At 35.6% G+C, this 13,678-nt stretch overlaps 1 protein-coding gene across 2 annotated transcripts in view; it reads left to right on the top strand.

Moving 5' to 3' along the window:
* Positions 1 to 13,678, top strand: part of SLC6A11 (solute carrier family 6 member 11) — a 104,189-nt gene that overhangs the window by 8,808 nt on the left and 81,703 nt on the right. For both annotated transcript variants that reach the window (XR_015695905.1, XM_087709117.1), the window contains exons 3-5: positions 108 to 242; positions 1,229 to 1,369; positions 2,192 to 2,282. Coding sequence is in view for 1 of the 2 variants with exons in the window: in XM_087709117.1 (XP_087565243.1) it covers positions 108 to 242; positions 1,229 to 1,369; positions 2,192 to 2,282 (367 nt within the window). In the remaining variant the exon portion in view is untranslated. The remainder of the gene's footprint in view (positions 1 to 107; positions 243 to 1,228; positions 1,370 to 2,191; positions 2,283 to 13,678) is intronic.

Below are 13,678 nucleotides of genomic sequence, written 5' to 3'. Positions count from 1 at the left end.
TATTATGGATAGTAGTGCAACTGTTGTAAACATGAAATTAAAAGTCTAATTTTGTCTTTCTAAGCAATTAGGTCTCATTAATAATATCTATTCAATGTCTGCTTTAGGTGCCTTCCTTATACCCTATGTCATTTTCTTCATTTGCTGTGGAATACCAGTGTTTTTCTTGGAAACTGCTTTGGGACAATTTACTAGTGAAGGAGGAATTACATGCTGGAGAAAAGTTTGCCCACTGTTTGAAGGTATACATCATATTCATTTTCCATTGGTATACGTATTCAAGTATTTTTGTGAGTATAGACGCAGAAGCACCTTTATGACTATCAAAAATATTTTACAGGTAGACTGAATTTTCAGCATTCAAAATGGAAAGAACGCTTCAAATCTTGTTGCCATTAATGATAACAAAATATATAGTGGTCACAAAATTGCCTTTGAATGCGTGAAGATCTCATAAATGCTCTTTGTGTGTGTACCTCCATCATCCAATTAATAAAAAATGCAGCATAAGAGTCTGAGTTATAAATTTGGGGATCCCATCTGGACCAGGAATTTGCTTCTTGGGAAAGTCATTGTCTCAGTTTTCCAACATATTTGCAGCTTCGAAGATTGAAATATTTGCTTGACTTAAAATGGATGTTAGCTTAAGATCATATACCAAACCTTATAATGATTGGGAAAAAGTAATAATTTAAAGATTGACTTATTCTATTCTTAATTTGGAATGTGTAATTTGGAAGTTTTGCTAAGCAGCAAAAGACCTAAAAACTGTTTCATGGGTCCTTCAATCACCTAATTTCCACTGCAAGTTTATTTTGGGGCATTATTCTTCTCAGCTCCTGCCTTTGTTTCCTATCTAGTCTGTAGCACTGGTGACATGGTACATTTAGACTCTCAAAATTGGGGGATTCTGTTTTAGAAGCTATAGCAATAGCAGTTAGACTTATATACCGCTTCATAGGGCTTTCAGCCCTCTCTAAGCGGTTTACAGAGTCAGCATATTGCCCCCAACAACAATCCGGTCCTCATTTTACCACCTCGGAAGGATGGAAAGCTGAGTCAACCCTGAGCCGGTGAGATTTGAACAGCCGAACTGCAGAACTGCAGTCCACTGAAGTAGCCTGCAGTGCTAGCTAGACTATGTCAAGTATGCATTGAGACTGTTTGCTATCTAACTCATGCCTTTGTCTCCATTTATGGCTAAGAAATTACTTTCCATGTTTTTCAGGGATTGGATATGCCACGCAGGTCATTGAAGCACATTTGAATGTTTACTATATCATCATTTTAGCATGGGCTATTTTTTATCTATTTAACTGTTTCACAGTGGACCTTCCCTGGGCAACCTGTGGTCATGAGTGGAATACAGGTACTAGCACAAAAGTGAGATAATGTTAATAATGATAAATGATGATGATGATATTCAGTTGACTGAGTTTCATATTTAATGAATAGAATAATAGAATAATTTATTAAATGGTTCATCCTATAGTCAGCCAGATGTTTACACTGGATTTGCCATTTTTGTCTGCCTATCGAGTCCTTCCAGGCAGATGTGGATGTTTGATGGTGTTGCAGATATTGTTGCAGAATGTAAGCTGTTCCCAGTGAAGCTGCCTTTTGCAATTGACTGATAGTTTCTTTCATCTCATCTTTTTAAAAAAATTATTTTATTAAGAACTAAAATTTTCTATCACCATTCTTATATTATTAAATAGCTTTGGAGTTTTGATCAGTTCTATAGTGTTCAGTTAAATGCAAGAATTTTCATGGACTTCAGTAATTTTTGGCATATATTTCAGAAATCTTATCTAATATTGAATATTATCCAGCTACATGCATCAATTCACCTATGAAGATTTTTTTTCTTTCTCCAATTTTGGAACACCAGCTTTACCTGTATGACTATGCTATTTTCTCCCTTAAAAGATTAAAGCTTTTGGGTTGCTGCTTATAGCAGATGATTCTCAAGCTAGTAATATGCATTGGGAAATAAATTGTAATCACTTGAATTGCAAAGCATTGTCACATGTAAAGTCTGTTTCTACTCTTAGAAATTTTAAATCTTATATTTCCATTGGACAAAGAGAAAATATTGAAAGAATGGTATAATGGGAATTAATTACTAAAGCACATTACCTCCATAAAAAATAAGGCAAATGTTATATAATATTTTTTTATTCTACTATAGAACATTGTGTGGAATTTCAGAAACTTAATATGAGCAATTGCACTCAACAATATTTGCAGAATGCTACTTCTCCAGTCATGGAATTTTGGGAGTAAGTATTTTTACAATTTTATTTTAATTGAAAAGGCATTGAAAAGAAACATTTGGAACAAATAAGAATAAGAAAATATTGGTTTTTGCCAATGGGAGAATTTTAGGTGAAAGTGATTTTCATCTATTCATCCAGGTAAATCAAGACACTTTTCCTTTGATAATATGTACCAAATAATAATAACTGTTCCTCCTAGTACTATAGTTATTATAAGCTAAATCTCAGAATTTCCTTTCAAACCTCTATGTGAAAACAATTTCCAACATTATGTGTTCTATGGGACTAATGCCAGATAAACATTTAATCCCAGCTAGTTGTTACCCAGATGATGTTGGCTTCACTTTAGAAGCTAGATAAGAACAAGAACAAGAAATTTGGTGTTTTAGGCTATACTAGGATGTTAAGTATGTCCTGGAACAGGGGTCCCCAACTCCGGGTCCATAAACCAGCACTAGTCTGCGACATTATTGCCAACAATCAGACCATGCAAGCAAGCAAGCAAGATATATATATATCTTTCATATTTTTGGAAACAATTATTTTTAATGAGGCAGCAATTATCTCTTTACCAGTGATAGTGATAGTCAATTGTTTCTTTTGACTGAGTAAGCTGAAAGTTAGCATATGGATTTCTTTATATCACTATGACTTTTCTTCTAGTAATATTTATCACCAAAGACATGGTTAGTTATTCTGAGATATATAAGTATACCAATGTTTGAAGACACACATCATGTTTGCATTTTATTGTTAAAAGATTAAAATCTGTTTTAGGTTGAAATCCTTTGGCACCAGGGATATCCTTCTAAGCACTATAGGGTATATCGTGTCTTTCCCTCTGACATCAGAGTATGTCTCTCCCTTCTCTCAGGCATAACGGTATAGAGGAGGAACAGGAATATGCCAGGGAAGATAGTGAATTTTCAGGTTATGTAATATGTTAAATACAGTCTATGATGTAGACATATCTACTGTCTTATATGTTGGCTTGTATTACTCTTTTCAACCTACCGAATCAAGTCACAGGGATTTGTGGAAAGAAAATGTAAAGGTAAAAACAGCATAAGACACCATTGTTCTGATGATGCAAGCTCTACAGGATCGAGATAAGAAAATTCTCTAAATCTCATTTATTCCTGCAGCAGTAATATTGATTACTGCTGTTGGTGGGTTACTATGTTGATGGTTTAATTAACAGATTGTACAACTGATAGTATATCCAATATGTTTATCATAGGCCTTCTTGACTGACATGTTTAGACTGTCTCATTGGAAGCAAGATTTATATTAGTTACTACTTGTTTCATTGCTTTAAATGGGACTTAAATGCTGCAGCTAGTTTTAAGTGGACTTGATCTAATAATCTGTGATGCATTGTTGATACTATGGTCAAGTATTATCTGAAGTGCTAACCACCCAGACAGGGTACCTAATTCTTGAATCTCAATGCAGAATGTATTTGGAAATTTCATAGCTATCCAGATGCCATATTCAATTGAAAGTAGAAGGGTAGAAAAAAATGAGAAATTTAAGAGGCCGTCGTGCAGGGTAATGCTTTAGTTGGTTCATTATTTTAATTTTATCTAAAAGTAGTCAGAAAAGATAGGCTCTTGTTATCCCTTAGGTATCAATTTGAAAATAAATTGTATAATTTTATTAAGTTTAAAATTAGATAACCATTTGTCTGAAATGGTATAGGGTTTCCTGCCTGGGCAGGGGGTTGGACTAGAAGATCTCCAAGGTCCCTTCCAACTCTGTATTCTATTCTAAAAGTATTTTCAGAGGTGGTATTCAGCAGATTCTGATCAGTTCTGGAGAACTAGTAGTGGAAATTTTGAGTAGTTTGGAGAATCAGTAAATACTGGTGGGGCTCTGCCTCCCGAGTCCCAGCTGATTGGGAAGAAATGGAGATTTTGCAGTAACTTTAACCTGGAGTGGGGAGGGAATGGAGATTTTACAGTATCCTTCCTCTGCCATGCCCATCAAGCCACGCCCACCAAGCAAAGCCTACAGAACCAGTAGTAAGTAAAAAAAATTGAATCCCACCACTGAGTATTTTCTACCTTTTTGCATTGAGCCCTCATTAGTTCTGTATCACTGCGTGTATGCATACCTCCCAGCATGCAAATAGACTAGCCCTATAAGTTGAAATTTTGGCATATGGGCACACAAATAGTTTGACATGAAACAACAAGATTGTGATCTGTCTTACACTGCTCAGCAGGAATCTTATGAAATCAGCATGGGATGAATTTTGGGGACTCTCATTTCTCTAATGTCTCATTATCTATGAGATATTGCTTCACTTTATTAATTGTAAGGCTGCAACATTAGTACTCCAATAATTAGTATCTATATGCAACTAGCATTTAACCCTGTCTTTTTGATAGGTTAGAAGCTTTATTCCATTTAGTTTTGTTTTAGTTCAAGTTGTATGCTATTTCTAAACATATTTGTTTTACTTTTGCCTAATTTCATATTAGTGCTTTAATATATTCTGTAGATTTGTATTTCTTTTCTTCTCTAGTGAGTGATACAAATTCTTTTAAAAGTAGGCTGTGATCTGTCACTATCACAGTCAGATTGTTAGAAGAAGAAAATAGATTTTCTGTTTATGTATGGTTTATATCAGGCATTTTTAATTGTACAGTATATTTGCATTTCACCACATGGCTGTATTTTTGTTCAATGCAGTTTATAGAATGGGGCCTTTATGCCTTATTCTTTTCAGACCAAAACACTGCACAGTTTATGGGCTTTTACCTGGAATTCTTATATGGTAGGCATTCTTTTTAGAATAATCTGTACCTCTCTCCCTCTCTCCATGGCTAAATATTTTCGTAGCAGTTTTTCTAGCACAGCTGTGCTTACTACCAATGGATTAATGCAATTATTACTTCTGGGATGTGTTAAAGTGTTTTCCCTGAATAGTTGCAATTTGATCAAAATGTTTTATTAGCCATGTGTTCTAGAGATTCCACCTCCTGGAATAAGAACTGTAATTATTCAATCCTATCATAATATTTGGGCAATGATTCTAGTAAATACAATAATTATTGTAAGTTAATTTCCTTACTGTCTCTACAATTTATTTGCTCTGAATTACTATCTTGTGAAATCGAAATCCACATTTGGTGAATCCCTGAACTTTGTTAGTGACCAAGGATTTATGGTATGTGTATGAGCTACAACAACTTTTTTTAAAAAAAAAATGTTTAATGAGAAAGACTACCTTCAATTTTAGGAAGTATTAAACAGCTTATCTGGGGTACCTCTGATTATCTCATCAGTCATGCTGTAATTGATATTATTATTCCTTTAATTTGCAAAGTATATACATATGTGTTCCGACCCCCCTCTGTCCGGTGATTAACGCCGACACAGGCTTAGTGGTTTGCCACTCTTTATTTACAGCAATTACAATCCTGTTGGCTGAAAGCCCAAAACACGACTCACAGACATGACGTTGGCAGCAACCCAAACTCCAACAGACAATGCAGACAAGAGCTTCTCCAGATTGTTACAAACGGTTGTGTCCTGCAAAAGGACTCCTCCCAAAGTCTCTTCTTATATACTCTCTTGGGAGGGGCCAAGCTACAACCACCTTGGCTTGATTATCTCTTATGAGTCTGTCTCCGTAACTGCTGCCTCTGTTTCTCCGCCCTACGTTGCCTGGCGTCAGGGACAAACTCCCTTTGATCTTCCCCACTGCTTCTCCTGATAACCAACCAGCTTCTCTGGTCCCTGCTCTGAGTCTGAACCCTGCCCAGGATCCTCCACATCTTCCATAGCCGACTCATAGGGTTCCTCACTATTGGAGTCCATCGGCAGCTTCAATGGCTCCTGCTGGGCCATAATATGTATAAAGAAGTTTAGAATTCAGGCCTCTGTACTAAGTTGACTCCCCCCTTCTTAAAGGAATGTCAGAAAGGGAGCCATTAGCTACCTATAATTCTTTAATATTGCCCTTATTAAAGAATGTTATGCTATTTTCAGAAATATATTCATACTTAAGAAGAGCATATTCTTTGAAGGATTAATGGCTTGGAGAATGAAAATAATTAGAAATTCAATTGAATAATATAAAAATAGTTGACTTAAGTAACTTCCCTTAGATGAATAGAATTTTCTTTTTATGATTTTGTAATGTAACATTTACATTACTGACTTGAAAACTTCTTTTCATTTGAACTCTGGTTCCGTAAATTGGAGAAAATGGAAACAGAATTTTAAATGGGCAGAAAAGGTGATGTTGATATTGGACATCTTTCTTTGAAAATAACAAATTTGGAACAAATCTAAATATGTGAGGTCAGTTTTACAATAGAATGAGTGAATTTGGTTATTAAAAAAAAACCTATGTCTGATATCGTAGGATTATAATTACAATATTGCTGGGGACTTAACAATTGTTTATATCAAAGCTGTATCTGCATTTCATTTGAAGTGATTTCATCCACAAATACTGTCATGTTGGTTTTCTACACTTGAAACACTGTGGAGGAGGAAACAACAAAAGAACAATTACTATGATTTCTAGTGTTGTTAGTCATATGATACTTTATTTATTATAGAAAACATTCAATGTCTTTAATAACTGTCAACCTTAGTTGTGAATGAAAGTACAAAAATAAATAGATAAAATAAGAACTCCAGCTTCAATTGCAGTTAAGCCCTACATTTCTATAAAGAATGGTATCTGCAGAAGGTGTGCAGATATATATGTGAGGAGTCGTTAGTACTTTTTGAGCTTGGTTGCTTTCTTGCAGATATTTCATTACCCAAACTACAGTAATATCATCAGTGCATTTCATGCTTTCATGAATGTAACAATGTTATTTGATGAGCAGTCTAATTCCTCAGCTATGGCAAGTATCAGGATTTTTTTTTTTTTTAAGATTTCAGAATGCTTGAGGGATGTCTGACAGCCTAGCAGGTCATGTTTTGGAAGCCACGTAATTGGACATGAAGTTCCATTAATTAATCCCATGAATTACTTATAGCAAGTAAGATGACTGAAGTATAATCTTTGCTAACTACACTGAAATGCTTCTAAGTCATACTTATAAGACTATTGGGGATAAAAATTATGTGTCTGCCACACGTTGCTTGTGCATGTACAGTTGACTGTTAATTGTGCTGCACATATGCAGAAACATGCTGGCAACAACAGAAGAGACCAGGGAACTGGTTCAAGGACGTGGTCGGCTTGGGTTGCTGCTGATTCTGCAACCCAGGCGAAATCACCACTACTGGTTCAGCTGAACTGGGTCAAACCAGGAGCAACCCATCTCTGCTTCAAGCATTTTATAGCAAGAAAGGGGGTCTTCTAGCAAGTGAGAGTATGCAGTTGAGGATATCCATTGGTGTAATTTCTTTTTAATGGTTCTGCTTTAAGACATTTACCATGCTTTAGAAATACAGTTTACTGCTTCTTAGAGAAGAATTTGGATTAACAAAGTTGACATGGTGATGAAATTCTTTCTATCTCAAGGATTTGTTTTGTTAGTTAGGTAGCAACTTAGACCTCATCTTTCATTCACTGGAGAAGGTAACATATTCTTTACGTTCTCAAGTAAAGCCTATTGGGAGAAAATACTTTGCTTTCCTTTTTGGTCAAAGGTATAAGCCTAATTTTGTAGAAGGAAAAGTTTAAGAAGAAAACTCTTGATAACAAAAAGTGTTTTTCCTGCTCCATTCAGGGTGCAAATAACTGCAGGAGACACATTATTACTACTTTCCTACAAAAAGTCATCAACAAGTTTAGACCTGATCTTGTCACACTTAGCTCTCACATATTCATCTCTTCCTCTCTGGATGAGATCTTCCCTTGTGTTCCATTTGAAGAACAGTGTAACATGCCAGACTGGATTGTGTTCAGTTCACAGAAGGTCGTGTGAAAATATTTGTTCATTTGGATATGTCCAGGATTTTTTCCTTTGTGACCTTGCCTAATTTTATTTGAAAAGATTGAACAGGGCTTGAACTGTTATCTCCTTTTTATTACTTTTATAAAAATCAGGATTTTGATTTATATTGATATCAATTTCAAATAGAGGTTTCTGTTATATCTTCCAGAAATGGGCTCTAAAAATGATCATTTACAAAAAATATGTTCAATCTCTGGACAGTGCAGAGATTTACTAAATTAAAATAAATAAATAAATAAAGAAAGAAAAATAAAATAATTTCTTACTTTTCATGATTGAAAAGTGAATTTTCATGGTTGGAATTTCTAATAGTTTCATGGTTGGAGTGGAAAACCAAATCTATTTCTTTTTAACTGGCCTATATTGGTGTCTATATTTGGAGTCATATTTCCATCATGTTGTCAATTTTTATGAATTTGTCTAACAGTTTCATCATGGTGGCATGAGATAACATAATCCTTTGGAAATAGAAGAGATCCTGATATGAGAGTTTACCCTGCTCTTGAAATTATACTTATAATAAAACAGGATCTTCTCCCGAAGTGACAGAAATTAACTTAGTTGAATACCTCAAATGATTTTTGTCCATTTTTTTAGCCAACTAGAACACTAAACTTTTATATTTTATATCTTTTTTTTTTCTAATTTGTGATTAGACAAATGATGACAAGTGATTAGATTTGTGATAAAAAATATGCCCCCACTTTTTTTTCTCCAAAGGAAAATAACAGGACTTTTTAGAGCTAGAAAATGAGCCACAATTTTAATGGTTGAAGATACATAGTAGATAACTGAAAAAGTCTTGTCATTCCTTCAAAGTGGAATAGTTAGGATACTGTCTTTTTATTCCCTCCCCCCCAAAAATAGCACTGTAAGGCACATTAAACTGAGTCAGTGAGCTTCAATGGTAAGGCTGAACTTGAGTCTTTCACTTCTAGTACCCGGAAACCACACTAATACAGGTAGTCCATGACTTATGATCACAAATAAGCCCAAAATTTTTGTTCCTAAGTGAAACAATTGTTAAATGAATTTTATCCCATTTTACAACCTTCCTTGCCATAACTGTTAAGTGAATCATTGCAGTGCTTAAGTTAGTAACATGAATGCTAAGTGAATCCGGCTTCCCATTTGATTTTACTTGTTGGAAGGTCCCAAAAGATGATCACATGATCCTGGGATACTGCAACTGTCATAAATATGAACTAGTTGCAAAAGCACCCAAATTTTGATCGCATGACTATGGAGATGCTGCAGTGATCATAAGTGTGAAAAATGGTCATGCCATTTTTTTTCAGTTATTTTGTAACTTTGAACAGTCACTAAATGAACTGTTGTATGTTCATTTAGGACTACCTGTAAACAGCTATTAATTGGAATACATTTTATGCATCTTCATGAGATTCTAGTATAGAAGCTAACAAAACATGGGCTGGACTATGTACCATTTTGAATATTAATGGGTATAAATTAGTGCCTCTGAATTAGACTGGAAGGAAGCATCAAACAACATTCCAAAGGGTCTGTTTTAGGTCTGTGCTGTTCACTAAATTTATGATGATTTTATGAATGAAATTGGTAAAAATAGTGTCAGATTTGCAGAAGATACAAGCTAACGGGGCTAGGAAACATTTTAGCAGATGGTATCAAGATTCAGGAGGATCTTGTTACTTCTGGGACTACACACAGTATAAGAAATAATGCAAAATAATTTCTGGAGAAACTATACATGTAAATTGCTCTGAACTATTCTTTAGTTGAACATTGTGCAGGTTCCTTGTGATGGAAGTGTTAGATTGATATTTCTTTTTCCATTTTTGGTTTAATATTATTCAGCTTTGAACGTTGTATATACAGTATGGTTTCAACTCAGGAGTAATGCATTAATAGTTTGTTTTAGTTGGATTTGTTATGTGAAAATCTCAATTTTACTTTTGTGAGTGATCTGCATTTTTTTCTGGAACCCTTAAGTCCAAAAGGTGCCTGGAGTTTCAACCTTATAAATGCAAACTTTAGTACTGCTAGTATATTTGTTGTATTTGATTTCTGACTTATTGTATAAAGGTATTTTATTTTGAGACACCAAAATAAAAATGTTGGCAAATGTTGGAAGCATGTACTCTTTAGTTTTGGTTGGTCCTGGGTCTATATTTTGAACGGATGTTTATGGCTGAATATGTTTAGAAAATATTTGCCAGGCTATCCCACCTCCTTTACATGAATGATCAGCATTGTAAGGCAAAACATGATCTAAAATAGCATCGGTGCTCAACACTGTCTGATTATACAGCCAAAATATTTTAATAAAATTTAGATTGGACAAATATGCCACCTGTACTATCAACAGGGGAAAATAGTGAAAACTCAAAGAATCAAGATACCCTATGGAAATAATATCAAGAGTCTGGATGACGATATAATTAAAAATACCTGGGCATCATCCAAGGCACATATCAAGGACACACATCAAGAAGAAGGTTAGTAGCAAATACATCATGAGAGTCTACAAAATCTTAAAGTCCAAACACAGTGGAGGAAATATCATCAAACACAGTGGAGGAAATATCATCAAGAAATATCATCAGATTAACACCTGGGCAATTCCAATAATTAAATACTAGAATAATGTACTGGACTCAAGCAGAACTAAAAGCCCTGGATAGGAATAACATGAAGATAATGACAATGAATCATGCCCTTGATAATAGCTTCATGACCTATGTTGACAGATTCTGCTTATCAAGGAAAATAGGTGGATGTGGAATGTTGCAAGTACCGCAAACAGTTGAAAAAATAAAAAGGTATTGGAAACAGAAGTGGATTGCTCCTGGTTTGGCCCGGATTGGCTGAACCAGTAGTAGCAGTGGCGGGAGGCTCCGCCCAGCCATCCTGACTCTTCTGTGCATGTGCAGAAGCATTGTGCATGAGTGTGTGGGAACGCCCCCGAACTAGTAGTAAAAAAAATTGGCAACCCACCTCTGATTGGAAGAATATCTAAAGCAGTGGTTCTCAACCTTTCCAATGCCGTGACCCTTTAATACAGTTCCTCATGTTGTGGTGACCCCGCAATCATAAAATTGGTGTCTCGGTTCCTAAGACCATCAAAAATATGTGTTTTCCGATGGTCTTAAGTGATCCCTGTGAAAGGGTCATTCGACCCCCAAAGGGGTCCCAACCCACAGGTTGAGAACCACTGATCTAAAGGATAGTGAAGAAGACACACATGTGAAGCTAGTATACACTGAAGACTTATTGAGTACTGGAGAGACCAAACTGGCCTACAAGAAAAATCAAATAAAGAATATAAGAGACATGGCAAGGTAAAGTATTAAATGCCCAGAACATATAAAAATAAGCAGATAAAGAAAATAACAACAAGACATTACAATGGCTAAGAACAATGGAAAAAGAGACAGATGGACTAATGCAGACTGCATAAGACCAGGCCTTAAGAACAAATGCAAAGTCAGAATTGAGAAAGACTGAAACAGACACAAATGCCATATCTGCAAACAAGCTGAATACCACTTAATTAGCTACTGCAAAAAGATTGCATAGCCTGAATACAAGCAACAGCATGACAAAGGATCAACAATAGTGCAGTACAGTATCTGTAAGAAGTACTACTTGCTGGCAACTAAGATCTGGTATGACCACAAAATAGACAAAGTAATAAAAAATAAAGAAGCTAATGTGCTCTGGGACTTTAGAATTCAAATAGCCAGGCACATAGCTACGTAACATACCAGACCTAACAATTGTTGATAATAAAGACAAAAAATAGTCTGAATAGTGGATGTTGCAGTACCTGGAGACAGCAAAATAGAAGAGAAAAAAACTGGAGAAAATCATAAAATATAAAGACCCGCAAATAGAAGTATAACAACAAAAGAAAGCAAAGATAATACCAATAGTAATAAGTGTCTTGGCTATAATTCTAAATATCTCGAGCGCCAATGGCATTGACAAAATCACCATCAATCAATTGTAAAAGGTAGCTTTCCTTGGAACATCTTACATCTTACAGTGATACTTTTAACACTATTAAACCACCATAACTGTCTATCTCAAGTCCTTGGGAATCACTCATTAGCTGAACAAAACTACCAAATTTAGCCTAAATATCTGGCTGACACTATGACCAACCATAATAAATTGATAGTAAATCCATATTTATTAAGATACCATTGTCATCCGTGATTGGTATAGGCTTTAATTTAATTTTAATCATCTCTTGTGGTGGAAAGTAGACTTTCCACCACAAGAGATAACATTCCGGAAGACAAAGAGGAACATGGAATGTTTGATAGGGAGGAAATGGGTTAAAATTCTCAATGTATATCTGAAGTTATGCAGGTAGTTGCTTTACTTTGGCAAGATTTTGTTTATAGATGAGGAATAATAATAGAAACTATTAAGAAGTAATCTCAAAGATGCTTTTTCAAAGGGCAACTGGATTAGGTTTTTTCCCTTGAAGATGTTTCACTTCTCATCCAAGAAGCTTCTTCATTTCTGACTGTATGATTATTATACTTGTTATGTCTCTTTTTCCTAATTAAATGAACCTTTTAAATGCTAGGACATTGAACTTAGTTGGCGCTAAGGAAAGTATCCTTTGCACATTTGTGTCTGTAAATCAGTTCCAGCTAATTCTGGATCTTTAGCTTATCAGCCTCTTCTTCTAGGCTCCATCCCATTCTTTGACCCTTAGCTATTTTCAACAGTGGAAGTGGATGGTGCTGGGAAAACATGACAGTCTTTCCCCTCCCCGAAATGTTGGTGATTAATAGTTGAGCTGCAGAAACTAGTGCATAGTTGCAGAGCCTGATTGTTTAGCCAAATGTATCTCAGCTGAGTGTGAAATGTATACAAATTAAAAATAGCAATAGCACTTAGACTTAGATATCAGTTCACCATGCTTTACAGCCCTCTCTAAGCGGTTTACAGAGTCAGCATCTTGCTCCCAACAATCTGGGTCCTCATTTTATGGACCTCGGAGGGATAGAAGGCTGAGTCAACCATGAGCCAGTGAGAATCGAACTGCCAAACTTCTGGCAGCTGGCAGTCAGCAGAAGTAGCCTGCAGTACTGCATTCTAACCAATGGTGGGTTTCAATTTTTTAAATTACCATTTCGCTCATGCGTGTGCGCTTGCACCTGTGTGCGACAGTTTTGTGCATGCACGTCTGGGTGGGTGGGCGGAGCCTCCCACCACTGCCACTACCAGTTCACTCAATCCAGGCTGAACCAGGAGCAACCCACCTCTGATTCTAACCACTGCATCCCTTTGGCTCTTCTTCAAAGCTTTCATAAGCCTCTTTTGTAGTTCCAATAAGAAAACATTTTCCAGGCCAGTCTGTTGACTTATCTGTACTTACCATTTAATTTTTAAAAGTGTAGCTGATTTCTTTTGTACATCTAGTAAAGAGTTCTTTTCCAAAACATTCTCTTGGCCTGTTATTTGTAG

This window comes from Thamnophis sirtalis, unplaced genomic scaffold (genome assembly GCF_051295495.1).
Source record: "Thamnophis sirtalis isolate CommonGarterSnake01/CBP01778 unplaced genomic scaffold, rThaSir2_p1.2 scaffold_3, whole genome shotgun sequence".
NCBI classification, from domain to species: domain Eukaryota; kingdom Metazoa; phylum Chordata; class Lepidosauria; order Squamata; family Natricidae; genus Thamnophis; species Thamnophis sirtalis.
The sequence above is the reverse complement of the archived record's forward strand: the minus strand, read 5'-3'. Positions and strand labels throughout refer to the sequence as shown.